Genomic DNA, 27,501 nt, shown 5'->3' with positions numbered 1-27,501 from the left:
AGAGCCAGGCTGTTCTGTGGCTGAAGTTGCAGGTCCCTGGCGTGGAGTTAGTCAGGGGTCGGGGGGCGATAGATGTTGGATGAGAACCTGGCCAGATGAACCCTGCACCCAGGGGAAGAGGGATGCAGGCAGCTCTGTGGGCTGGCTAGCGCCCCACTCAGCCAGGCTTCTGGGCACCAGCCCCTGGAGTCCCCTCCACGGCAGACCTGAGCACCCCGCGCAGAACAAGACCCTTACTGCCCTCCAGGTCCCCAGGGGAGCCGCGTGGTGAGAGCAGAGGGCCCCGCCTCGCTGCCTGGTCTGTAAAATGGGGATGCAGCGACTGCCTCCGGGGTGGGGAGACGGAGAGGGCATGCTTCTGTGCGTGCGCGCGCGCATCTGTGTGTGCGTGCGCGCGCATCTGTGTGTGCGTGCGCGCATCTGTGTGTGCGTGCGCGCATCTGTGTGTGCGTGCGCGCATCTGTGTGTGCGTGCGCGCATCTGTGTGTGCGTGCGCGCATCTGTGTGTGCGTGCGCGCGCATCTGTGTGTGCGCGCGCGTGTGCATACGTGCGCGTGCATGCTTGTGTGCATGCGTCCACGCGCGCCCGTGTGCAAAGCTCTGGACCCAGGGGAGCACGGCGAGCAGTGGAGGGGACGGGGAATGTGAGGTGAGGGCGGGACCCGGGGGCCAGGGCACCGCGGACGCCCAGTCCTCTCACAGCCGCAGGGCCTGGAGCACACGCTCATCCGCCACTGCGTGCGGCAGCGTCACCACCATGCCACTGTCCTCCCGCATCGTCTGGCAGATGACCTCGTAGGCTGTGGGGCTCCCGGACCAGCAGCGGCGGGCTACCTGAGGGGTGGGAGGGGCGTGCCCTGGGTGCCAGGCCCCGCCCAGCCCGCGTGTCCGACACCCCCCCTACCCCCCGCCAGCACACCACCTCGGCTCCGCCTCAGGTCCTCCCCAGATGCTCCCTTCCTCCCATCTGACCTGTGTTGTCAGGGCCGCCCCCCCCCCCCACATGGCCCTGGCAGCCCACCTGCCCCACCCGTTCCCTCCAGTCTCCCGGCCTCCAGGAGGAAGCCCAGCCCCTGTGCTGGGGGCTCCTGGGAGTTGCCCTGCCACTCTCCTAGGCCTCCTGGTCTAACCCTTGGACCCTTGCAGTTGGGCTCCCCAGCCCCCTCCCCATTTCACTCACATCCGTAAACCGACCCCCATCTGTCATGCTTCCCCTTTCAGGCCCTGATATGTGGTCCCTCAGGGATGGGGCCTCGCACCACACACACAGTGTCAGGACACACACACGAGGGTACACAGCTGTGCTCTCAGATGCACAAAGAGGCAGTGTGGGGAAGGGGCGCACTGCCCAGGCCCCGTGGACACAGGCTGGACAGGAAACAGGCCGGGTGAGACTCGGGCTGTCTGCCGTGGAGGGACACCCTGGCAGTGGCTGGGGGGAGATACTGCAGCGGCAGGAGGGCCGCAGACCTTTCTGGAAGGAGGAGGGTCTGCAGTCTGCACAGGGGAGAGCCTTGGGGGATGCTGGCGGTCACTCACTCCGTTGGCAACGTCCCAGCTAAGCACCCGCCTGGCCTTCCGCTCGGCGTCCTCAGTCCCATCCAGCACGAGGCCAAAGCCCCCGTTGATCACCTCGCCCCTGCAAGAAGCCAAAGGATTTCGGGGTCACTCCCGGGCACAGACAGTCAGGGGGCAAAGGTGCTCAGCTCCAGGCGGCCTCTGCAAACCCAGTCGGAGGAGCCCTTGGCCCAGGAGGACAACCAGAGAGGGGGAGCCCTCTCGTGTCGTGGAGCAGTCGCTGGCCAGAGAATGGTCCTCAGGGAGAAGGTCACATGTAAGGTCGGTGCTGGCTGTATTAAGGAGACACTCAACACCGTGAGATGAGCAGAAAAGGGGGCAGAACTCAGCCACGAGTCCCTGGAGACAGCGAGCAACTCAGGGCCAAACAACAGGGTCGGAACTTCTCGTCCACTAAGCCCACAGCCCCAGGTCTGACATGTGATAGCGGCTGGGGCTGGGGAGGTTATGCAAACGGGAGTCCTCACTCGGAAATTGTGGCTGAGCAGTCAGCATCTGCAGAGTCAAGCTCTGGGTGCAGCTGCCTCTGAGGTAGGACCATCCAGCTGATGAGAGGAAGTGATGTTAAGTGTCCTGGGAGACCCCATGCACAGCGTGGGCCCTGCAGGAGCCGCGGCTCCCGTGACAGGTCTTCACCATTAGCAGCCTGAGAAGCATGCAGCTGTCGCAGCCGTCTGTCCCCAAGAAACAGTGAGACTTGAGCGGACAGGTCACCTCAGAAGCCAGGCTGCCACCCCCCAGGGGCCCCATGGCACCATCACCCACAGCTGGGCAGGGACACAGACCCCCCCACCCTGACTCCAGACCTGCCCTCGGGATCTACATCTTAACAGGCCCCTCGGGGATGCCCACACGCAGCTGGCCTCAAGATGTGCTCTGGTGGGGAAGCAGCGTCAGTATCTGGATAAAGCGAAGTCCCTCAGTCGTGTCCCAGACCCCGTGGACTGCAGTCCGCCAGCCTCCTCTGTCCATGGGATTCTCCAGGCAGGAATGCTGGAGTGGGTAGCCATGCCCTTCTCCAGGAGATCTTCCCGACCCAGGGATCGAACCCAGACAGTGCATCTCTTCCTCAGAGACACGGGCCTGGGGGCTGGTCCCGCCTGCAGGGACCTGCACACCCTCCCCGGAGGGACCAGGGTCCACTGTCTCTATGGAGCAGAGCCTGACCGCTGAGTATCCCGCTTTACAGCCCACGGTCCCCATCTACACGGCAGCCGCCGGCTGGGACCGTGGGGCAGACGGCATGGGCCAGACCCCAGCACGTGAGCAGAACAGACAAACAGATGGCGCAGGGCGGAGGGCCTGCAGGGGACCCGATGCTGACATGGATCTGCTCAGAAACAGGGAGCCCCCACGCAGTGGAGAAACCCGGAGCAAACCGAGAAACAGCAGGGGAAACCGTGACTTGGAAGCAAGAGACGCAGCTGAAGCTGCAGGAAGACTGCGGGGGGTGGTGGTTTTCCCCACTGCGTTTCCAGGAAGGTTTGCAGGAGTATCTGGTGGACTAAATTATGCACGAATTCTGCAGTGAACCTGAGGCACTTTCCCAGAGGAGCCCCCTAGGGTGTCACGACTCACGGCCCCGGTGCCAGTGCCTCAGGGCCCCGCCGTCAGAGCCTGGGGGGCAGCCTAGTGGGGGGCCCCCACGGTGAGCAGTGGCCCGAGGGCCTCGTGTCCGGCCCCGCCTGCCTTCTGCCGGCCTGGCTCCGATTTCAGCAATCTGGGGACGACAGATCTGAATCCAGATCCAGCTCCACCACCGGCTCTGGCCCCCGCCAGAGGCATCCCGTCATCTCCAGAACCCATTCAGCAAGTCGAGCCCCGAATGGCCGGCACCTGGTCACAGGGCCCAATCCCTCCCTTCCTGGCTTGCTCCGGCCACGCACTCCGGTCACATTTTCCATTCATTCAGGCCACCCTCAGAGGGCCTAAGGCCAAGCTAGCCCACGGGGACGCTCTGGAGGCTGCAGGACTGGGCTCTGGGAGGCACGGCCAGGTTTGCTCCGGCCAAAACGGGCTGGGAGGTCACTTCAGAGGCGGCTGGTCTGGAGAGCTGTCCTGCTGTGCGGGGCCACAGCGCCTCCTGCTGCTGCAAGGGCCCAGGGGTCCAGAGAGCCGCCCAGGCGACACCCACCCCCCACCCAGGGAACCCTGGCAGGTGCAGCCTGAACTGCCCGCTGCCTCAGTTTTCTCATCTGTGTGTTTCTTCTCTGAGATGAGGTGAGAGGAGATCCAAACGCTTGCCACATGTCCACTTGCAATAAACAACGGTTCAGTTCACTTCAGTCGCTCAGTCATGTCTGACCCTTTGTGACCCCATGGACTGCAGCCCATGGACACCAGTTGTTCGTTTTTCTCAGCAGCGAATGGGACATTGTTACTTATAATGAGAAATAAACATTTGGTCTTTGTCCACGGTTCCCAGCACAGAGCTCCTTGCTGCTACTGCTACTGAGTCACTTCAGTCGTGTCCGATTCTGTGCAACCCCATAGACGGCAGCCCACCAGGCTCCCCCATCCCCGGGATTCTCCAGGCAAGAACACCAGAGTGGGTTGCCATTTCCTTCTCCAAGGCATGAAAGTGAAAAGTCAAAGTGAAGTCACTCAGTCGTGTCTGACTCAGCGACCCCATGAACCGCAGCCCACCAGGCTCCTCTGTCCATGGGATTTTCCAGGCAAGAGTACTGGAGTGGGGTGCCATTGCCTTCTCCGAAGAGCTCCTTAAACTCTTGTAATTTCCTGTGATGAGCAGGATGAAGGTGTCTTTCATCCTGCTGATGAGGTGACTTTGAGAATTCACCCAAGGGGGCAGGGCTGGCTGCCAGAGGAGTCACCAGGTGACCCGCGCTTGGAACCTGGGGCCCAGTCCCTGACCATCGCAGAGGGGGAAGGGCTGGAGGTGGAACCAGTCACCTGTGGCCAGCGGTGGAGTCAGTCACACCCATGGAAGGAATCCTGCAAGGAAGCCCCAAAGGAGGGGCCTGGAGAGTGGCCGGCCGGGAGCCGGAGCACAGGAAAGCAGGGCCGCGCCTGCCCAGGCCCCCACCGGCAGGTGGGCCTTCGCATGCTCACCCCGTGTGTCTCCTCCTCTGGCTACTGACTCACACCCTTTGACGCCTTTGTAATTTTTTTCAGAAATTCCTGCCTTCCGTGAGCTGCTCCAGCAAAGCAGGGGAACCGAAGGGGGGGGGGGGGCCGTAGGACCTGTGATCTCCAACTGGGGGGGGGGGGCGGGGGGCTGGCACAGGTGATGCGGCAGACCTGCCGCTGGAGCCAGAAAATGGGGCGGAGGGCGGAGGGGTCAGGAAATGGCGCGGAGGGCGGAGGGCAGGCCCTGAGGGACTGAGCCCCCAGCTGTGGGATGTGGTGTCAGCTCCAGGCTGAAAGCGTGGGGCCGGACCTGAGCTGAGCTTCAGGACACCCAGTGCTGGAAACGGCCACGGGCTGAAACCTGGTGCAGAATTAGGGACGACCTTGTGAGGGCACTCGCCTATGGCCCAGGAGGGAGCCTCCCAGAACCCCAGCTGGCCCGTGGCTTGGGCTGGAGACAGGCCTGGCTGGGCAGCACGGGGCCAGGAGCCAGGGAGCCCAGAACTAGGTTCCCGCCGCCCAGCCCAGCCGCCCTGGCGGAGTCAAAGGACGGGGCCAGGATGACTCAGAGTTCCCTGGAGAACGTCTGTCACAGCAGCTGGAGAACCACCCCGGAAAAGATGACTCGCGGCGTCCCGGGAGAGGCAGGAGACTGCACGCGTGCAGGCTGGGCAAGGCCCCCACATCCAGTTCACATGAGGAGTCCTCAGCGGAGGGAGCTCGGAGGGCCCCTCGAGACTTGCGGGGAGTCCCCACCCGTGCCACTGGCCCTCGGGAACCTCCTTACCAGCCAACGCCCCCGCCGTTGTGCAGGGCGACCCAGGTGGCCCCACGGATCGCGTCGCCCACGAAGTTCTGCACAGCCATGTCTGCAGAAAGAGAGCGCGGTCGGCCCGAGCCAGGCGGCCAGCCTGGGCCAGGGTCGGGGGGTCAGACAGGAACCAGGGAGGGCGCCTGTAGGAGCCGCAGACACTGCGCTCGCAGAGCCCGGTGAAGCGGGAGCACCGAAAGAGTGCCCGATTCCCGCTGCCACCTGCCCGGCCCAGGTGCAGCACCCCAGAGGCACTGAGGGTGGAGGAACTGTCGCTCAGGCGACAAACAGCACCAGCCCCACCCTTCAGAGAAGCGCGCTGAGGGCGCGGGGCAAGCTGCACGCCGCAGACTGCTCCTGGGCATCCCTGGGCGAGGCCCTGCGGCAGGTTGCCAGACAGGACTCTGCAGGGGACAGGCGCCCGCAGAGAGAAGGGAACCAAGCCTCACTCCTGTCCAAGGGCCTGCTGAGAGAGTCGATGCCGCCCTGAGACCCACGCCCCCGGGCCAGGGACAAAGGGCTTGGCCCCTGGTGGGCTCTTCCCCAAAGCCCCCACAGAGAAGAGGCGGGGGTCCTGGGAACAACTTCCGTCTAGCTTGGGACTGCGAGACGCACCGGAACAGCTCCAGACGCTGGCAAAGGCCAAGGAGCGACCCACCCGCCCGGCTGCCTCCTGAGACATCGGGGCCCTGCCCACACTTCGACCCAGGCCTGGAGAAACTGGTTTCAGACTCTGGGCCTTCAGAACTTCAGGGAACCCGCTCCCGCTGCTTCCAGCCTCTACGTTCGCGGTCAGCTTTTACACTGGCGGAAGAATACCGATGTGAACCACATTAACGCCGCGGCACGTGAGAGCCGGTGAAGAGGCGCGTGCCCGGTGGTCCCGCACTGAAGACTCTGCGCTCTCAAGGCGGGGGGCCCGGGGTTTGAGCCCTGGCCGGGGGACTAGGATCCCACGTGTCGCATGAGGCGGCCAAAAAGTGTTTTAAAATAAAGAAAAAAAAAGCCGTCACACGATGGTAAAGACGTCAATTTTCCAGGAAGAGACAATACACATAGACAAGCGCAGAGCTGACAACACAGCTTTAAAACGCAAGCGGCGCGCGCGCGCGGACCGCGGAGGGGCCAGGTGAGCCATCTCACGCTCGCCCATCTAGGGGACAGGGCAGCAGAAGGGCGGCAAGGATCCTGGCCACAGGAAGAGCATTACTGACCGACTTCACCCGGTGAGAGGCAGAGAACAAGTCCCCAGGGCTTCTCTGCTGGTCGAGTGGCTAAAACGTCACCTCCCAACGCAGAGGGTGCAGGGGCCATCCCCGATGGGATGCTGAGACCCTACGAGCCTCACGGCCGAAAACCAGAACATGAAACAGAAGCAGCGCTGTAGCCCATTCAGTAATGATGGTCCACACCAAGAAAAACCTCTTAAAATTGAAAAAAAAAGAAAAGCCCCTGAGTAACAGCAGAATACACGTTCTTCCCAGGGGCATCAAGAGGGATCACCTTCGAGGCCACAACACAACCCTTAACACAAGTTTAAAATAACAGGATGAATACAAAGCTCTCAGACTATAATGGAATTAACTCAGAAGTCAGTAACAGAAAGATAATTGGAAAATCTCCCCAAACTTAAAAATTTAAGAAGATACTTCACAGTAATCCATGGTTCCAAGAGGATGTATCAAAGGAAATTTAAAAGTGTTCTGAACTGAATGAAAACAAAAATATATTTTTCAAAAAATCGGTACGATGCAGCTAAGGCAGCGTTTAGAGGGAAATTCATAACATTAAAACATTTTTATTACAAAAGGAAACCTCATGAAACTGGAGAAAGAAGAGCAAATTAAACCCAAATAGTAAATGGGAAAAAGATCACAGTAAAAATAAGAGTAGACATCAGTCAATTTGAAAGCAAAAAAGTAATAGAATAAAATCTAACTAAAAACTTATTTGAGAAGATCAATAAAATTAAACAACGCCTAGCCAGGCTGATCAAGGAGAGAGAGAGAAGACAGGACTAACCTCAGGAAAGACGGTGTGAGCTCACAGGCGCTGGGAAGGTAATGAATGTTTCTCTGCCCATCAGTCTCACAACTTACAGGAAATGGACCTATTCCTCAGTGATGTGGACTGGTGTTCCTGGGTGTCCACTCCTTCCCTAGGGATCCCATCCATGACGGAAGGAGCCTTGGGTGCTGGGGACAAGAAAGCCCCAGGAGCAGAAGGCAGAAGCTCTGTGTGATGGTTAACAGCCCCTCACGGAACCCGGCCTGGGGGAGCTGACATGACTCCCACACACAAACTCAGTGCATCCTTCACAACAAAGAAGGACCCGCTGTTGGCTCCTCGTCACAGAGGAGGACCCTGAGGACCTTCTGAAGACCGCCTGGCGCGTGATGGGGTGCGCCCAGGTCTCAGGCATCCACCGGCCCGGTCCACTGGCTCCTGCTGACGTCTACAGCCGTGTCCCGGGTCCCAGAGCCGCCTCCGTCGTGGGCTGGTCACCCTGGGCCTTGCCCCCTCAGAAGCCAGCAACCTTTTCACAGCACCTTGACAGACTGAATGAGCCACGTGATTTTTACATCAAACCCAACAGAAACACAGCTTAGACGCCCTGTCCTCCTCACCTGCACAGAAGGCAGAGCCGTCGTAAATGTTGGAGGTCTCCCGAAAGGGGCTGTCGGTGCCACTTACGTCATGGTGGTCTCGGCTCAGGACCACCGGCGCCTGCGGTGTGAAAGGGCATGAAAGGTCAGCGGTGGTGTCCACTGCCTGGCCCGGGGCAGAGTTCAAGGGTCAAGCCACGCCAGACGCCCTTTGGACTACCCTGGGAAGCAGACCCTCTGCAGGAGGGCGCAGGGGGTTTCCAACGCCCCCCAAGACCGCCCAGAGATGCCCCTTCTGTCCACCCGGAGCCCGTACACCCCCAGGTGCTGGCTCTGAGTCGCCGCTACCCTGTCCAGTCACCACGCCCACTTTACGGAGCCCCCATCTCGGGGCCGCAGAAGCAGGCAGGGGCTTCGGCTCTCACCGGAGGTCGCAGGAGCTTCCCTGCGCTTCAACAAGCCGGGCCTGACCCCGCTCTGCACGGGACCCCCAGCCCAGTGCGCTGGCACCGGGGACACTCAACGGCTCCGCCTGCAGCACGGAGCCCAGTTCCGACCCTACGCGCACTCCTCGCTCAGTTTATCCGCGGAGCGCCGCACTCTCAGAGACCGTGGACTGATGGCCTTGCCCGCGCATCCACAGTGTCCCTCCAACTGCACCGGGCGGGACCCTGTCTGCCCCGTGCTCCGCCGGGAGCCCGGCGTCGGAGCAAGGCTTGCACCTGGGTAGCGGGGGCGGCGCTCAGGAAGGAGGGGCGGAGAGGGAGGGGTGGGGATGAAGAGGCGCCGTGTGCGCATGCGCCGAGCGAGGTGACCTGGGCTGACTGGGAGGCGGGAGGAAGGAGGGGTGGAGAGCGAGGTGGGACGAAGAGGCGCCACGTGCGCATGCGCCGAGCGAGGTGGGCGGAGCTGACTGGAAGGAGGCGGGGAGGAGGAGGCGGGGAGGCGGGGCATGAAGCGCTGTAGCTGTAGCGCCACACAGCCGTACAGCCCTCATGTGCGCATGCGCCGAGCGAGGTGGGCGGAGCTGACCGTTCGGGAGACGGAGACGCGGTCGGGGTTGTAGTGAGGCGAAAGGGACAGTTCAACAAAGACAGCCAGAACCACCGGAGGAGAAGCCGCGCTTTGAGGGGACAAGGCTCAGCGATGGCCCCTGACTGCCCAGAGTCTCACGGCAGGGCCCACAGCAGAGCCCGGGCTTGAGGGCTGGCCTGGCGGGGCTCCCACCTTGAGCTCCCCACGGGCGATGGCTTGGTTGAAGGCCAGGGCGATGGCCACACGGCCTTTCTGGTCCGAGTACAGGATCCTGGCCTGGGAGCCCACCACCTGTGGCGAGAAGGGCGATGCTCAGGAGACACGCCCCCCAGACGCTGGAGGGCAGTCGCTGGAGTCCCCCACGCGCGGCCCGTGTGCCTAGTGCAGCTGTGCCTCCTGACCGGTCACCGCAGGGCTAGCCCCAGGGGCTCCGGGGCCCCGCCCCCATCGCCACCTCCTGCCCTACCCTCCCCAGGCCCAGGTCTTCAAGTCCAGCGGCGATCGCCGTGGACTTCTCAGGCACTGGGTGGTTGGCATGAGGGGTTCCGTGGAGAAACACACGTGCAACCACTGGTACAGGCGGCAGCGGTAGTCTGGGTGGACGGGGTTGGACTGGGAAGCCCAGGGCGGGGGCCGCCGCTTGGGGCAGGCCAAGGACCCACCGGTGCAGACGTGGCAGCGTCCAGCCATCAGAACCAAATGCCCATCCCTTGCTTGGTCTGGGCGCATCTGGCCGGCTGCCTCCCCAGGCCTGTGCACTGGCTGGTCCCTCTGGACTCAGCCCCACTTAGGCCTGAACTTGCGAGTCAGCTCCTCAGAGACACCCTTCTGCTACACCGCCCCCACCCCCACCCCCAACTCCCCGAGTCATCTGATCTGAGGTCACACTCAGGCACAGAAACACCCATCGGCCCTGCCCTGGCGCCGCAGGGGTCGCGCTCCAAGCCCTGCACCACAGCCAGGGGCCCGACCACCTCCAGTATCTCCACTGTGCAGACGAGAGGGGAGACCCAGAGAGGCCAAGCCACTCACCCCAGGTCACACAACTGAGAAATCAGGAGGCCTGGCTCCAGGGCCCTGCCAGGCAATGACGGGAGGAAGGACCTACCTGACCCAGGTCACTGCCCCAGAGTCCAGGCCACCTTCTGAAAGGCCCCGGGCTTCTCTGTACAGTGGCCCCTGGGCGAGGTGGCCAGTAGGGACTCCCCAAGTTGTCCAGGTGGTGAGCAGCATTTCACCTGGGGCAAGGTCCACACTGCACCCACCCCCGCCCCCTAGCTGGAGCCCTCACCAGCTGGTGCTTGGCAGCCTCCCGGATCCAGCGGATGTTGTCCACGTACTGGAGCTTCACAGCCGGGGTCACTGCAGGCAGGGGAGGGGGTGTCACAGGTACCCTGCCCCACGGTGGGGGTGCACATTCCTGCTGCAAGGCAGCTGGGCTGAGGCACGCATCTGCACCCACCGCTGGACCCCGAGCAGAGTCGGGGTGCCCCCATCCCCAGCTCCCCACCAGCCCATTCGACTTCCGGCGATGGCAGTGCCAGCAATTGAGTGAGTCAGGACCCGACCCGCAGCAAATATCTAAGGAGCGTCTGCTGAGTGCCAGGCACCAGAGACAAGACTATTGTGGGCTGAGAAGGAAACAAGTGCAGTTGAGACTGGGGTGGGGGGGTTGGGGGGACCAGAGGCCTCTCTGGGGAGATGACACTCAAAGCAAGTCCTAAGTGCTGAAGAGGAGCCAGCTACATGGAACTGAGGTAACAGCATTTTGCAGAGGGGGCAGCAAGTACAGAGGCTCTGAGGCTGACAGATGCTGGGCCTCTCGAAGCTGACAGATGCTGGGCCTCTCAAGGTAGGACAGGCAGGCAGTTAAGAGTGGAGGGCTGAAGAGTGGCAGGCTGGAGAGGGGGGGTCTGCCAAGGTGCTTGTGGGAACAGACTGCTAAATCTGCAGGAATTCTGTGAGCCTGTGGTTTACAGATGTCTATGATGTTTCAGTCAAACTGAAAACATTGTGTTAAAAATGAAAGTAATGTTCCCACATCACTTAGTGACGTCCCCGCCCCGTACTAGGAGCCGTGCCCCGAGGTTTTCTGGCTGGTGGACAACCTGCTCCCGCTTCACGTGGAGCCTCGCTTCCTTGAAATCACCCCTGGAGGTGGTTACGATGGAAACACCAGCAGTCGCCTGGCAGATTGAGGGTCTGCAGCTGCACCAACATCCGGAAGCTGGAGGAGGCTCCGCCCAGATCACGATGGTGAGATCATGCACCTAGAGCCAGACATCCTGGAATGCGAAGTCAAGTGGGCCTAAGGAATTTCACTGTGAACAAAGCTAGTGGAGGTGATGGAATTCCAGTTGAGCCATTTCAAATCCTGAAAGATGATGCTGTGAAAGTGCTGCACTCAATATGCCAACAAATTTGGAAAACTCAGCAGTGGCCACAGGACTGGAAAAGGTCAGTTTTCATTCCAATCCCAAAGAAAGGCAATGCCAAAGAATGCTCAAACTATCACACAATTGCACTCATCTCACATACTAGAAAGTAATGATCAAAATTCTCCAAGCCAGGCTTCAACAGTATGTGAACCATGAACTTCCAGATGTTCAAGGTGGATTTAGAAAAGCCAGAGGAACCAGAGATCAAGTTGCCAACATCTGTTGGATCATCAAAAAAGCAAGAGAGTTCCAGAAAGAAAAACATCTACTTCTGCTTTATTGACTATGTCAAAGTCTTTGACTGTGTGGATCATAACCAACTGTGGAACATTCTTCAAGAGATGGGAATACCAGACCACCTTACCTGCCTCCTGAGAAATCTGTATGCAGGTCAAGAAGCAACAGTTAGAACCAGACATGGAACAACAGACTGGTTCAAAATTGGGCAAGGAGTGCATCAAGGCTATATATTGTCACCCTGCTTATTTAACTTATATGCAGAGTACATAATGAGAAACGCTTGGCTGGATGAAGCACAAGCTGAAATCAAGATTGCGGGAGAAAAATCAGTAACCTCAGATATGCAGATGACACCACCCTTCTGGCAGAAAGTGAAGAACTAAAGAGCCTCTTGATGAAAGTGAAAGAGAAGAGTGAAAAAGTTGGCTTGAAACTCAACATTCAGAAAACGAAGACCACAGCATCCAGTTTCATCACTTCATGGGAAATGGATGGGGAAACAGTGGAAACAGTGTCAGACTTTATTTTGGGAGGCCCCAAAATCACTGCAGATGGTGACTGCAGCCAAGAAATTAAAAGACGCTTGCTCCTTGGAAGAAAAGCTATGACCAACCTAGACAGCATATTAGAAAGCAGAGACATTACTTTGCCAACAAAGATCCGTCTAGTCAAAGCTATGGTTTTTTCAGTCATGTATGGATGTGAGAGTTGGACTATCAAGAAAGCTGAGCACCAAAGAATTGATGCTTTTGAATTGTGGTGTTGGAGAAGACTCTTGAGAGTCCCTTGGACTGCAAGGAGATCCAAACAGTCCATCCTAAAGGAAATAAGTCCTGAATGTTCATTGGAAGGACTGATGCTGAAGCTGAAACTCCAAACCTTTGGCTACCTGATGCGAAGAACTGACTCATTGGAAAAGACCTTGATGCTGGGAAAGATTGAAGGCGGGAGGAGAAGGAGACGACAGAGGATGAGATGGTTGGATGGCATCACTGACTCGATGGACATGAGTTTGAGCAAGCTCCTGGAGTTGGTGATGGACAGGGAGGCCTGGCGTGCCACAGTCAATGGGGTCACAGAGTTGGACGCAACTGAGCAACTGAACTGAACTGAGCTGCCTCAGCTTCCTCTGGAGCCAGTGGGGTGGCCCCGCCCACAAGGTGGCCCCGCCCACAAGGCGGCCCCCCCCCCACAAGGCGGCCCCGCCCACCAGGCTCTCCTCCTGGGTCCCCTGACCCTAAGCCCCTGCCACTGAGCCCATTCAACCCAGATGTGGGCGGCAGGGTGAAACTGGGCCCAGAGGATTTACAACAAGCTGCAAAGGCTGACCCACCAGCCCCAGAGAAGGCTGCCTGGGCCCAGGGAGAAGCCGCAGAGCAACAGGGCAGGATCTGTGACAAGCAGGGAGCCGGGGAGGTGCCGTAAAGAGACTGCGCCCTCTTGCCCCGCCCACTACACAAGGAGGGTCTGCGGCTGGGCCGGGGCCACCCAGGGTGGGGCAGAGCCACGCTGTGTCCACAGATGGCCTGGGGCAGCTCTGACGTGGAGACAGCAGAGTGGCCTGGACACGCGGAGGCAGCAGCACAGGGCCGGCTACAGGGGGCCGAGCACCGTCGACAGGCAGCCCCTGAGAACGTGCCCTGGGCCCACGGTGCCAGGCGGGGACCCTGTGTCCAGGCTCCCAGCACTGCCAGCCAGGGGCCCAGCCACACGTCAGCATCTCCAACCGGCAGCCTCACCTCCGGCCGCAACAATCTCCTCCAACGCAGACGTGGCCAGCCGATCTGTGACCTCCAGGTCCTGGGGGTCCCCCGAGGTGCACACCCAGCGGAAAGGCCCAAAGCCCTGGGAGAAGATGTCCCTGAAAAGGCAGATGGCTCGTCACCTGGGGCTGGCCGGGCTGGGGCTGGGGTCGGCATGGTCCAAGGTCAGGGAGGCCGCAGATGCTCCAGAACTGACGCGGTGAAGGCATGAAGTGCATGAAGTGGGCGCATGCGCAGGGGCCTGTGTCGTGAGTCGGAGCCTCTCAACCAGCACGTGCAGCGGTCCCCACCCTGCCTGCCCCCTCCATCACCACAGCGTCCCTCCCAGAGCTGCAGCTTCTCTGGCTGCAGGAGCAGGGAGCCGGGACACAGACAAGCAGAACTTCCTAAACCGAGGTTAGAGACAGACCACGCAGCACCCGGGAGAACGCACAATAAACAGAAACGGCCGTTTGCTGTGAGCCGGCCTTCGAGGGGGCTCCAGGCAGAGGGGCGCAGGCCCTCCCTAGGCTTCGTGCCCACCCAGCCTCTGCTGGGCTCCCTTCCGGTTGCCCCCCGGGGAACCACCCCCAGGCCTGTGGTCGTGGCCCCACTCTGGCCCTGTCCCCTCCCACGGTGAATCTGAGAAAAGTGCTGGCCTCTCTCACCACCCCCAGCCCCCGCTGGGGTCCACTCTGCTGCAGACCCGGGGGCTTCCCGCCCTGCCCGGCTGCCCCAGCCCGGACTCCACCCTGTCCTCTCCCTGCAGCAGCTGCCCTGTCCCGGTGAGCTCAGGCCCCCGGTGGCCAGGAAGGCACAAGGGCTGCAGGGATCGGGCCCTCGGTCACCCGCTCAGGGCTGGGGCGCGCCTGGGGGATGCACAACTCCTCGGCCACAGCGTGCAGGGCCTGGGGGGGCCAGCCCTGAGCACCCATAGGTTGGGGTGTTCACCGGAGGTGACTCAGGCATGGCCCCCACCCCCGTGCTCTCCCTGAGGCCCTCCGCAGACTCTCACGTTTCCAGCTCCTCTCCCCCGGCCTGTTGGGGTGGAAACCCCATCACCCAGGACGTGGCCACTTGGGATCAAGCATAGGTCTCAGCAGGCAGCCTGGGCAGTATGAGCAGGCTAAGGACCTGCGCGTCTGAGGACAGACACCGGGAGCGTCCCCACTCACCCCATGATGTGCTGGACGTAGGAAGGGTAGCGGAACTCTGTCCTGTTGGCGCCCGGCTTCCCCACGTCGGCCCCTGTGCACACAGACGGGGCCAGAATCACCTGGAGAGACCGAGGCCCTGCGAGGCGGAGGCATGCCAGGGCCCCTCCTGCTGGCCGCATTGACGGGATGGCCAGGCCTGCCGCGAGGCGAGTGTGCCCAAGCCCCTCCTGCCTCTCTCACCGGCTCTCTGGGCCTCCAGGAGGAAGGCGTTGCCATAGTCCCAAAAGAAGAAGCGCTCCCGGGCCAGCCTGTTGATGGCTGACACGTGCCTCCGCAGGCTGCAAAGGAGCAGTCAACAGTCAGCGCCAGCGCGAGCATCACTGCTCGCTGACACCGGCCCTTCGGACTCTGCTTGCTGCGGACTCCTCCCCATAGGACTCCTCCCCATCTGACTCCTCCCCTCCTGACTCCACCCTTTCAGACTCCTCCCCATCGGACCCCCTCCCCTTCTGACTCCACCTCTCCTGACTCCTCCCCTCCTGACTCCACCTCTCCTGACTCCTCCCCTCCTGACTCCACCCCATCTGACTCCTCCTCTCCTGACTCCACCCTTTCAGACTCCTCCCCTCCTGACTCCACCCCCTTCTGACTCCTCCCCTCCTGACTCCATCGCTTCTGACTCCTCCCCTCCTGACTCCACCCCATCGGACCCCCTCCCCTTCTGACTCCACCTCTCCTGACTCCTCCCCTTCAGACTCCTCCCCTCCTGACTGCACCCCATTGGACTCCTCCCCTTCTGACTCCACTCCTCCTGACCCCACCCGACTCCTCCCCTGCTGACCCCGCCCCTGCCTGCTCCACCCCCAGCGCCTCCCACTGGGAAGCCCCCTACCCCTGGGGTTCCTCAGAGCCTCTCCCCGTTCACGGGAGACACTGCAGGCAGTCACTCAGCTAGTGCCTACAGGGCCCAGCCAGCCAGGCGCGGGGGCCCGGGCTCCGTGCTGAACAAGCAGTGACCTCTTCTGGAAGTGCCTTGGGCCGCCCTCTACCAGCACCTGCTTAGCGGCCGTAGGTGCTGCAGCTGCCCCAGAGCTTTGCAAATGTCGCCTCAGCCTGTCCCCAGCATCCCCACGGAACAGCGCCCTCATGACCCTGACAGAGGCGGGACAGAGGAGCAGAGAGATTAAGGGTCTGGCACAGGCCACACAGCTGGGTGTGGGAGAACCAGGCGGAGGCCGGGGCCACCCCGTCCACAGCCCCAGCAGGCCGTGTGTGCCGCCACCCCTTGTGCGGGCAGCCCCGGGCCCGCCTCACCTCTCCTGGACCAGGCCTTTGAAGGCAGTGGGGTCAGAGGCCATGAGGCTCTGGGCCTCTGCGAAGCTCAGCTGCACAGGGTAGTAGCCGCCGTTGAAGGGGTTGTGGCAGGACGTCTGGTCGGACCCCAGGTCCACCAGGAGTTCCCCCGTTGTGTCCAGTTCATGGACCAGGCGCTCCCTGCGGGGAGACGACCGGTCAGGCCGGGTAGTGCCAGCACCCGAGCTCAGGGTCCAGCCAGGAGGGCACACGGTGTGCCCAGCCACAGGCTCCGTAGCCAGGCCTGAGGCTCATCCTGCACCCCCTGGCGGGGGTTGGGGGGGGTCTGCTGCGAGCTGTGCCAGGATCAGGGCCGCGACAGCCAGGAGCCCCGGACCAGTAACGGGGCCGCGGCGGAGGGCTCACTGGGGGTCCTCAAGGTGGCCAGCTCCCCACTCACCAGAGGTCCACCACGTTGCCATGGTAACCAAGGCTGAGCACCTCCTTCCTCTTCCTTGCTTCCCTGCAAGGGGCAGGACAGGCGGCCCCGTCACACCTGCCCAGGGCAACACCCCAACACCCCGCACCCTGGTGCCCAGCTGGTGAGGACGCAGAGGCCTGGGAGGCGCCCACAGCACCGCGTGAGTGTAGGGCTGGGGACCTACGAGGCACCCAGCCAAGGGGCACAGCGGACCGGGGGCCCCTCACTGAGGACTGGCTGACAGAGGAGCTGCCCCCCCGCCCCCCCCCCAGGCCTGGAATTCCATCCGGAGCATTAGGGCCCTTGCTTCTGGGGCTCTAACAGGGATCTTGGTAGAAGTCGCTCAAGGCGATCCTCAAGTTGCAGACAGTTTGAAAGATGATTCTAACCCTGATTTGGAAAAACTACAGCATGTCTGGGGAACAGGAGACCTGAAATCATCAAAGCGGCTGCGGAATCGGTTGTTATTCTGATTTGGACTTCTGTGTGTGTTTCTGTGTGACTGTGGGAGTTAACCTCTGTGTGAGTGAGATGACAAAATTCAGAGATGACAGAAACGTCACAGTGGTTGGACGTGTGTGTGTGTGCGTGTCCATGAGCATGCGAGTGTGGCGTGTGTGTGTGCGTGTGCAAGTGTGGCGTGCATGCATGTGCAAGTGTGTGCGCAAGTGTGGCATGTGTGCGAATGTGGCGTGTGTGCGTGTGCAACTGTGCATGTGCATGTGCAAGTGTGGCATGTGTGCGTGTACGAGTGTGGCGTGTGCACGTGTGTGTGCACATGTGTACATGTGTGCGAGTGTGTCCGTGTGCACCTGTGTTCCAGATGCACCCACAGGGTCAGAGCCAGACCAGGTTAAGACCCTCTCTGCCACACGAGGAGTTTAGAATTTCTCCAGTAATTAATGCAAGGTTTTCAGCAAGTTTTCAAAGATCTGTGTCAAGAGTCTCCAGTCTCAGTAACGGGAGCATCTCTTGAACTCTGTGTTTCTGGACAGTGTCCCCTAAGCCCCCTTGCGCCCCTGGGCAGCTCCAGTCATAGCAGGTGAAGCCCTCTGTGCCGAGGTGAACTCCCCACACAAGAGGGGCTCAGCTCTGCAGAGCAGTCAGTTCAGAGAATGCTTCAAAGACAGCATCTGAGGAGCGGCCTCCTGGTGGCCCTGCCTGTCCCCATGGAGAAATCTCAGCAGATGGCATGCAGCTGGGAAGGGTCCCGGGACCCCGCACCAGCCTTGGCCCCCCTGGGGAGGAGCCGCAGGTCCCGATGGATCCTGTGGAGATTCAGCAGCTTCGAGCAGCACCTCCTGTGTGCCAGGCTGTGGGCTGGACACTGAGGCACAGAAGGGAGAAACCCAAAACACAGTCTTTGCCAAACTGTGGCTGAGCTGAGGGGTTACCCGCAGGACGACGAATGTCTGTGAGGCTGCGTGTGTGGGCGGCGTGGACGCACCCGGGCCACTCCACATTCCCAGGAGCCAACAATGAGAAGCAGAAATCGAGGGTTCCCAGCCCACTCTCGCCCGGCACCAGACGTCACACCTGAGTCTTCCGATACAGTGGTCCAAGCTGTCAGTCACTTCCATCAGCCAGCCTTGCCTGTGGCGTTTCATGAGGGCCGCGCCATCCACCTGGGACCACGGGGCAGGGGTGAAGATCACCCTTTCCCGACAGGGCGGGGCGGACCCTACGAGCTGCTGTCAGCTGCCTCCTGCCTCCAAGTCAACAAACCCTGATTTCACTCAGGGAGACGCTCTGCTCCCAGCTAATTCCAACTGCCCTCTCACGCCTTCTCTCCACCCTTGTAGATGACAACATCCACGTGAGCCCATACTGACCAACATGGTAAAACAAGTTTCTAAAGCATTATTTTTCTGCTAGAGTCAGCCATAGCTGGCATTTCCCCTTCTGTCTGCCTTGAATATAGATGAGGTGGCTGGAGCTGGGGAAGCCACTTTGTATCCAGGAGGGAAGCTCAAGAGACTCTATAGATGTTGGCCCTCGTCCACTCTTCCCCCTAACCCGACAGCTCTGTCCAGATGCGGCGGGGTGTGGGGGGGGGGTCTCTGCTCACTTATTCACAGGTTTACCGTCTCCTGGCTGGACCCCAGGGCCCCAAGGCAAGGGAGGCTGGGTCCTGGGAGCATGCATCCTGGGAGCGTGGCTCTGGGCCTGGCAGTGATGGGCACTTGGAAGGCAGGTGCGTCTGCTGCTGTGGGGACCCACACTGGGATGGGAGGATTTGGGAGGGCAGAGGCAAGAGCAGGGAGGGCGAGGGCAGCAGGGGGACTCTCGATGGGGTGGGGGGCTGCTCCTGCGGGCTCACCTCTGCGATCACACCGATGCACCCCACGATGACAGCGGCTTTGGCCTGAGCCCCACTCATGCCGCCCAGCCCGGAGGTGACAAAGACCTTGCCCGCCAGGTCCTGGAGCCCTAGGTAGCGCCGCCCCGCGTTCAGCACAGTGAGCTGTGGGGGGAGAGGGAGGAGTCACCACCACGCTCGCTCATCCCACCCCCCAGTCCCACGGCCCCGCGGCCCGCCACTCACCACCGTGCCATGGACGATGCCCTGGGGGCCGATGTAGCAGTAACTGCCTGCCGTCATCTGGCCGTACCTGCCCGCATACGCAGGGGCGTGAGCAGACGCTGGAGTGGCGTCTCCCCGCCCCACTCCCTGGGGTCTAAGGAGCTCTGTCGCCCCCACGTGCTTCGTGCTTAAACAACAAAAGGAGGCACTTCCCTGCTGGTCCCTGCCAAGGCAGGGGCATGGGTCTGATCCAAGGTCCGGAAGGATCCCGCGTGCCTCAGGGCAGGTGAGTCCGCAAGCCTCAACTCCTAAAGCCACCACCCAGGCCCGCGTGCCCCGGAGCCGCCCCAGCGAGCAATCCCTGCTCGAGGCAACCGGAGGGAGCCCGCACACACGCACAGCCAAACATGAGCTCATTAGTTAGGCAAAACAGACGCCTGTAGGAAAGGCCAGTCCCCTAGTTTCCGGCAGAGTCGGGGCACAGCGCTCGAGAGGTCGCTGTCGTTTACACAAAGCCCCATTCTGACGACCAGGCCTACGGGGACCTCTCCACACATCAGCTCCCGCGGTGAGCCCCGTTGCGGGCTGCAGGAGCCCCTCTCTCTGCCAGTCAGCGGGTGGCTCAGCGGGCCACAGAACAGGAGCCCCCTGCCTGCTGAGCGCTCTAGGCTAGATCATGGGAGGAGGCGCCCACGTGTGCCAGGCGGTGGCTGTTCAGCATCAGCGTCTGCGCTCCCTGAGGACTGCGAGGACCCGGTCCACCTGCCCCCAGCAGCCTCCCCAGTCCCTTCTCTCCTCTGGATTGAGGGCGGATCCTGGAGCTCACACACCCAAACTCTGAGCCAATCCCAGAACTTGGGCCAAGCACAGGGCCTCCGGGAACCTCCACTGCCTCTTCTGATAAATGGGGCATGGGTTACCCTTGCGGTACAAGCTTGCGGGAGTAGAAGGATTATGCCAACACGATACACACCCACCAGGGAGGCAGGTAAAGCCCGCCGTGGGGCGCGCTCCCCTGGGGTCCCATCCACTCAGGCGGTGCCCCCTTCATTCTCACACAGCTCAGGGGCCAGAGCCATCACCACGCCCCCTTTGCAGCCAGGACCTGAGTCCTTGCAAAAAGTAGGATTCAAATTGCACGTCTGCTCACTCACACATGTATAAAAATCGCAGGGACATCCACGAAAACGAGCAGGAAACGTGTAAATACGGAATCGAGCTATAGCGTTTTGATGGTGAGGGCGTTTCGGAGCTGAGGCCACGATTGCTGCGCTGCCTTAACCATAGGGCCTGGCTATGAACCGACAGTACTCACATGGTAACCCCCACGGCAAAGAGCTTCTCGTAGTCTGTCCTGGAGGAGTAGTTGGGAATGACCTGCAAGAGAGGGGCGGGCGGAGGGCTGGGGGCCGCACCGTGGCTTTCGGGGGCGACGGCTCGGCGGGCGGCTGGTGGCTGGGCCTCCCTGCAGCCCCGGGACCCACCATCCCATTGGTGATGACCAGCCTGGGGGCCTCGGGGCTGCTGGGGAAAAGGCCAAGCGGGTGTCCGCTGTACATGGCCAGCGTCTGCTCCTCCGTCATTTGGGCCAAGTAGGACATTGTCAGCCAGAACTGCAGGAGAACAAGGCACGGGGTGGTGAGGGGCGTCCCCACACTGGCCCCAAGTCCCCCACGAGGCCCCCGACTCCCCTCCAGTGGCCCCACCACAGGACCTCTGACCTCTGGGCTCTCGGGCATCAGGGAGGCAGAGCCCGAGCCCCAGAGCCAGTCTGAAAGGCGCTTCCAGGCCAGAGGCCGGGGCAGAGGTAGGTGGTGGACAGGCCTGTGGTGGGCCCCCCGCCTGCCCGCACAGTCCGGGGTCCATACCTGCGCCCAGTTGCTGAACACCTGCCCGTTTCCTCCGTAGGTCACGAGCTCCTGGGGAAACTGTAGACGATGCGGGGCCACTTGAGATGGGGGTGTGGGGAAGGAGGCCCCCAGCTTGGCAGGGTTCAGGGGTCATGGCCCCCTGCCAAGTGGCTGATGGCCCTTGGAGGAGGCGCTGGGGGCTGGAGGGGTGACCCAGTCAGGGCTCAGCAGAGCGCTCACATCCTGGGACCCTCCTGCTCTCAAGCAAACTCTCAGGTCCCCCTGAAGGCTGTCCTCTCTCGAATAGGCCGCTGCAGAACGGGCTGGCGCGCAAGGATGCCAGCACAGGCACGTGTGGCCAGACCTGCGTGGACCAGCACGGCCAGAGGCCTGCTCTGTCAGCAGCCTCTGCTCCTGGAGCCACGGCCCACAGGACAAGCTCTAGGCAGGACACCCACCGCTGGTTTCGAGGACTCGGTAGGGAAAGAACGCTACGAGACACCTTGCTTTTATACTGATTACACATCGTGGTGTTTCGAATGTACTGCAGCCAACCACAGCGTTCAGTCTGTTCCCTTCCAGTTCTCACGTGGCTACCCACTCCCGTGTTCTGGCCTGGAGAATTTCAGGGACAGAGGAGCCTGGCGGGCTGCAGTCCAGGGGGTCGCAGAGAGTCAGATACGACTGAGCGACTAAGCACGCACGCGTCGGACGTACAGTGACACCTTCTGACGCCAAGGCTGGTGTCGAGGTGCTGATGCTGTGGTAACGACCAAAGGGGGCGCCCGGGAGACGGCGAGGCGCCCGGGACACGCGAGGAGCCCTCCCGGCTCTGGCTTTGCAGCTTCCCTCGGGGCTTCCCTCATAGCTCAGCTGGTAAAGAATCTGCCTGCAATGCAGGAGACCCAGGCTCGATTCCTGGGTCAGAAAGATCCCCTGGAGAAGGAAAAGGCTACCCACTCCAGCGCTCTGGCCTGGAGACTGTATAGTCCATGGGTCGCAAAGAGTTGGACATGACTGGGCGACTTGCGTACACCCCGAATCCGCCACTGCCTCCAAGCAGAACGCTTGCCGTGAGTGAGCTGGGTGTGTCTCGCACGCCGACCTCCCAATGCCGACCCCGCCCGCACGCCCGGGCTGTTACCTGTGCCACGGCTGGGTCCAGGTTGTTCATGATCATGAGCATGATGGCTGCAGCCGCCCTCGTCCGGCAGGGATATTGCTCCACCGGGTAGGCCCTGCAAGGGGTCTAGCTGCCAGGCCAGTCGAGGGGCAGGCGCCTGGAATGTCGGGTCCCGCCTCGTCGCGGCCCGGCCCCTGGCCCTGCCCGTGTGGACGGCCAGCCCTGGCATCACCAGAAGGAGCCACCCCTTGGAGCTGCCACCAGCAGGAGGTGCTCTGGGCCAGCCCCTCCACACCACCGGACAGGCCGCAGCCTGGAGGAGGCACACTCCACAGCAAGGTCTGTGCTGCAGGGGGACAGGCCCAGCCCGCGGCACTCACCTCATCTCCAGGTCGGGGCAGAAGCGGTACATGTAGATGTGGCCGTAGAGCCGCAGCTCCTGGGCGAACTCGGGGGCCAGCACCTCCTGGACGTCCGGGGGGAAGTAGCGGAGGGCGTTCTTCAGCGCCAGCTGGCAGGGCGGTGCGGGGGGGACGGTGAGGGCGGCAGGGTATGCAGGCTCCAGGCCGAGCTCTGCCCTCCAGATGTGCCCCTGCTCCACTCAGGAGGCCCAGGGCCCAGCCCCGAGACTGCCCAGCTCGCACCCCAGGCCATTCCCCTGTCACCTCCTGCAGGAAGCCTTCCCTGATTGCCCTCCAGCTCTCTGTTGGCCGCCTTCCAGTCCCTCCCTCTGTGTGCTCACCGGGCACCAGGCTGCTTGAGCCCCAGCAGGGGCCAGAGAGGGACATGGCCTGTGGCCTGGGCTACAGTGGGAGGTGCTGCTTGCCTTCCCTGGGGGCCCCTCCCCGGGCTGAGCGTCTCCACATGCTCCAGAGTGGGTTTGTTCCCTTGCTTCTTAGTCTCCTCTGGGCTCAAGGAGGGCAGGGGTCCCGCCAGACCCCCCTCCCCTGCTCTCTCCCTCCCAGTACCCGGCAGAGGCCTGCAGGCGGGGGAGTGGGGTGACACCCGGGTGTCAGGGATGGACACTGAGGCCATGCATTCAACCAGCCAACCCTGCACCACAAACTCCTTTAGGGAGTGCGATAAGGAGCTGGTGTGAACGTATTCATCGAACACATCTACCGAGGGGGCAGGGAGCTCGAGCCTCGGACGAGACTCTGACCAGAGGGTGGTGGAGGCGACAGGAGAGGAGCCTGAGGCCCCGAGGCACCAGCTCGTGGGCAGGGCAGAGGGCCTCCCCAGAGACAGACAGCCAGGCCGGCCAGAGCCAGGTGCCCGCGGGGCTGAGGACAGAGGCCCGGGGTGGGGACAGCCTGCCCTGTGCGCCCGAAGTCCAGCACCACACATCAAGCTTGCCCCTGGGGGCCGAGGGGTGCGTGGGAAGGGTGGGGGAAAGATGACTCTGGAAGAAGTCGAGGGCGAGAAGGGCAGCGAGGAAACCCCAGCTCAGGAGTGAGGGGAACTCGAAAGGTTTGCCTGGCGAGTCCCTGGGTGACTTCAACGTGGAATAAAAGCACATGGTTCCTGCTCTCTGGGGAAAAGCGATCAGAAACGTGCGTGTCTCCCTCGCAAAAGGTGGCTGGGAATCTGCCCGCGGGGTCTCCCAGGCTCACCCGGGGGTCGGGCGCCTCGGGTGGGCTCGGGTGGGCCCACCGCAGTGTCTCTGAGTCCAGCTTCTGGCCTGTTCCCGGAGCCACTGCTGGCCCAGCGCTCCAGGGAGGGAGCCACGCACGACAGGAGGGCCCCAAGGAGGAGCATGCAAGCTACACGCAGCGATGGGGCGACGGCACGACGGGGCATGGGGGGCACAGGGGGCACGGGGGAGGGCCCCGAGGAGGAACGTGCAAGCTACACGCAGTGACGGGGTGACGGGGCGGGAGGGGCACGGGGGGCACGGGGGGCACGGGAGGGCAAGCGGCAGGGAACTGCAGGCTCAGGGTCAAGGGCAGGCGGGGCCCAGCATGAGCTGGAGGTCAAGCCCTTCAAGGCCATGTCTGGCCCATGACACAGAGACGGCGTGCTTCTTTTTAAATCAGTGAACAGCCTATAATCAGAGCTTACAAGCGAAAACAAACATTGACAGAGGAGTTTCAAAAGCAACACGTCACAGGCACACAGGCACCCTCCCTGGTGGGGGGCTTGATCTTACTACATGGGCCCGAGCACGTCCCGCCGGCCGCTGGCTTCTTCTGCTTCATTTCCTAACGATCTGATAGGCTGGGCCTGTCTGAGCCCCCACACCCCTGGAGCCCGGCCCCATGGGGTCCTCACCAGAACCGGGCCGAAGTGAGGCCAGACCCGCCAGGTCCAGACTGTGAGTCAGGCTCTTCCTGGCGGGGCGGGGGAGCCTCTCCAGAGACTGTGCCTCGGGGCCCAGACCCCTGCACCCCAGTCTGTCCCTGCGGGTCCCCGACCCGCACACACACCCCTCTGAACTGCACCTCCTCTTTCAGAAGACGAGCAGGAGGCACCACCTCACAGGGCTGACTCGGGACCCGGCCGAGTGGACGCGGGCAGCCCCCGGCACGCAGGCGCTGCCCAGGGCCAGCGGCCGGAACGACCATCTCCACGCTTATAGCTTCCATGCAGGGCGTCTGTCCCCCCAGCTCCACGCGGGCCTCGCTCTCTGTGGGCAGCGGGCCGGGCAGCAGCCCACACAGCAGGCTAGCCCTGCCCGACACAGTGCCCAGGGGTGGCATTCAGCCTCTCTGTGACCAGGCCGGGCCTGGCTTCCCAGGTCCTCACCCAGCTTGGGCCTACACAGGGCTCGTCCACCCCAGTTTGCTCTGCCCAGGACCGTCTCCATGTGGTCACTCATGACCTCCAGAATAGCCTCCCGCTCAGATTCCCCAGTCTGGGAACCTTGCCCCTGGCACCAAGACCAGCTCCTCCAAGAAGCCTTTCTACGTTTCTTCTGCCCACTGGGCTCTTTCAGGGTGCTGGTTCAGCACACACTCCTGTTCATTCACTCAGCAGACGACTCTGGCGTCACTGAAGACCCAGAAGTGAGCCCCACTGGGCCCTGCTCTCCAGAAGCTGAGGGCGGTATCTCTGCAGTGGTGGGAGGTCTTCGGACCTGGGGTGTGAGCTCCCGCACAGCCCCCTGAGGGTGGGGTGTGGTTAGGGGAGAGGTCACCAAGAGCAGCTGCATGGGGGCGGGGGATGCCAGGGACGATTCTAACGCATGTGAGAGGAATCCCCCTCCGCACCACAGCCGAGCACACTCTGCAGGTGAGCAGCAGTCTACTTACAGAAGCTCCAGTACTTAGGCCCCTGATGCGGAGACCTCAGTCCCGGGGGAAGACCCTGACGCTGGGCAAGATTGCAGGCGTGAGGAGAAGGGGACGACAGAGGATGAGATGGCTGGATGGCATCGCCAGCTCAATGGACATGAGTTTGAGTAAAGTCCGGGAGTTGGTGATGGACAGGGAGGCCTGGTGTGTCCATCGCAAAGAGTCGGACACGACTGAGCAACTCAACAACTAGTACTCTCCAGAGAACTAAGAGGGGAGCGTGTTTCCGTTCATCCAAACCATGAGCTCCAACCACAGCCCCACACTGATGAAGACCAGCCTGTGCGGACAGCTCCCACTTAGAGATTCAAGAAGGACGCACACACCTTCCGCGCACCAGCATGTCTGGAAGGAGACGCCACGAGCCGCAGAATGTCATAGCGCGCGACTTGCGTGTCTCTCATAACTACCTCTAAAGGCTGATGTTGAATTCAAAGGGCCATTTAAATGAAGCAGAAAAGCGGCCCCAGGAAAGCATGACGGTTGTGGCCGAGGATGCCGTGCCAGGTTTGGGATGGTCCAGGAGAGCCCCAGGGGTCCTCCCGCAGGCATTCCCCCTGGGGACTGAATGTGTGTTTCCTCCAGGGCCCTCCTCTCCCCTCACCCCACTGGCGGCCTTCCGTTCGGTCCGGTCCCGCTGGGGCACTGTCGACCAGAGTCCCCCCAGACCCCGGCCACAGGCTGACGGTTCGGGCCCACGAGACACCCTCACTTCAGCCCTCGATCACACACCCCAGTCGTCATCGGTGCTCGTGAACAACCATTGAGAACTGGGGGTCCCAGCCCCTCGGGTTTGTAGTCTGTTAGCGCCGCCCCTAGAGCTCAGGACACTCTCCCCGTGGTTTTTGTATTGAAAGGATGTGACAAAGGGTGAGCTGATGGGCAGGAACCCAGGGTCGGGGGGAGCTCCCAGGTGTGCCCCCCACCACAGCACCCGCTCCGTTTCACGGACCCGGACGGTCCGACCCTGGGGAGCGGCCTTGCAAGGACCCATTCCCTGGTTCCCTGGCCTCCACCCCTCTCGGGAGGCTGCGGGTGGGGCCGAAAGGCCCAGCGTGTAATCAGGGTCAGTACCCGGTGACCAGCCCCACCAGGAGCCCCCACCACCCAGGGAACTGAAGCCGATTTAGGAGCTCGGTGTCAAAGACCGGGTCAAAGAGCAAACACCAGCGGGAAGGAGGAGGTGCAGGGATCCACCTACCCATTCCTCCCTGGTCCCCAGGCCAGTGGGTGCTCCAGGGAGGAGCGGGCAGCAGGCCCCCTGGGCCCTGGGGGCCCAAGGTTGAGGTGATGGCGCCCACCCGTGACCTAGAGCCTCAGGGACCCTCGGTCAGTGGGGGCCAGAGGCCGACACCCCCCGGGCAGCCGGGAGGAGGGAGGCGGGTGTGATGGAGGCTGACATGGGGGACTGCAGCATGCCAGGCCTCAGTGGGTGCCCCCAGGGCCAGGCTGGCAGGCAGCAGCTGGTGGGCAAAGCCCTCCCGAACCTCCCAGAGGGCAAGCAGTCCTGCGGGGCGGGGGGCCCAGCCTCTCACCTGCTCCTCACGGGGGCTGAGGCCAGGGGTCCTGACTGGGGCGTGGGGCACCCCGGCCCGCCGGCCCCGGTTCTCCGGGAGGGGTCGCAGGGGCAGGCCAGAGCATAGCGCTTGGAGGCTGCACATGGCTGGCGGAGGCTGGGGCAGAGGGCCGCTGTGTGCTGGGGCCGCGGAGAGACCGGGCGTCCTGTCCGGTGGGGCGGGACCCTCGGGCCGCGGGCCCACCCCTTCCGGCCCTCTCTGGGCCCCGCGCCAGGGCGAGGGTCGGGGTCAGGGCAGCGCTGACCGGAGGGCAGGGTCCTGGGCGAGGCAGGCTTCGAGCCGGGGATGCCGGGGGAGGGTCCGTGTGTCCCCTCCGCGGGGTGCTGGCCCGCGGGGAGTTTTCTGGGACATGCCATGGGGAGAGGGGTCTCTGGGTTGGGTCTGCCCCACGGTCTCGGGGGGCGGCCTCATCATCTGGGGCGATGTGTGCCAGTGAGGGGGGCCCGTGACTGGGGTACCGAGTGTGGCCGCCCCATTTCCCTCCTTCCCGCCTGGTGAGAGACACGCTGGCCGGAGCCCAGGCGGTGGCAGTGTTGCCCCTTGGGGTACAGGCCTCCCCGGCTCTCAGGAGACCCCGTCGCCACCTCTGGGGGGAGGGGTGCCCCACGGGGGTGCAGGCCTCCCCGGCTCTCAGGAGACCCTGTCGCCACCTCTGGGGGAGGG

At 62.4% G+C, this 27,501-nt stretch overlaps 1 protein-coding gene across 2 annotated transcripts; it reads right to left on the bottom strand.

The window, feature by feature from the left end:
• UROC1 (urocanate hydratase 1) lies at positions 491 to 26,955 on the bottom strand. 2 transcript variants are annotated; one of them, XR_001919986.1, is made up of 21 exons: positions 26,797 to 26,955; positions 22,349 to 22,479; positions 21,990 to 22,083; positions 20,864 to 20,923; positions 20,480 to 20,608; positions 20,311 to 20,372; positions 19,017 to 19,083; positions 18,792 to 18,935; positions 18,008 to 18,096; positions 16,451 to 16,513; positions 16,012 to 16,191; positions 15,753 to 15,849; positions 14,938 to 15,035; positions 14,716 to 14,788; positions 13,538 to 13,659; positions 10,412 to 10,482; positions 9,313 to 9,411; positions 8,107 to 8,206; positions 5,456 to 5,537; positions 1,540 to 1,639; positions 491 to 834 (listed from the first exon to the last, which is right to left on the bottom strand). XR_001919986.1 is itself a non-coding variant. In XM_018066947.1 (20 exons), the coding sequence occupies exons 1-20, from the start codon at positions 26,920 to 26,922 to the stop codon at positions 697 to 699; spliced, it is 2,028 nt and encodes a 675-aa protein (XP_017922436.1). In that variant the 5' UTR covers positions 26,923 to 26,955; the 3' UTR covers positions 491 to 696. The 2 variants fall into 2 exon arrangements, 1 of the variants encoding a protein (XP_017922436.1); XM_018066947.1 differs by lacking the exon at positions 15,753 to 15,849.

This window comes from Capra hircus, chromosome 22 (assembly GCF_001704415.2).
Source record: "Capra hircus breed San Clemente chromosome 22, ASM170441v1, whole genome shotgun sequence".
Taxonomy (NCBI): Eukaryota; Metazoa; Chordata; class Mammalia; order Artiodactyla; family Bovidae; genus Capra; species Capra hircus.
The sequence above is the reverse complement of the archived record's forward strand: the minus strand, read 5'-3'. Positions and strand labels throughout refer to the sequence as shown.

Bases quoted from the DNA above. Each gene is read 5' to 3' on its own strand.
- UROC1 (XM_018066947.1), bottom strand. From the start codon at position 26,922: ATGTGCAGCCTCCAAGCGCTATGCTCTGGCCTGCCCCTGCGACCCCTC. The intron at 22,084-22,348 runs GTGAGTGCCGCG...GACCCCTTGCAG, and splicing joins TGCCCCGACCTGGAGATGAG to GGCCTACCCGGTGGAGCAAT. The intron at 13,660-14,715 runs GTGAGTGGGGAC...CTGCCTTTTCAG, and splicing joins TACGTCCAGCACATCATGGG to GGACATCTTCTCCCAGGGCT.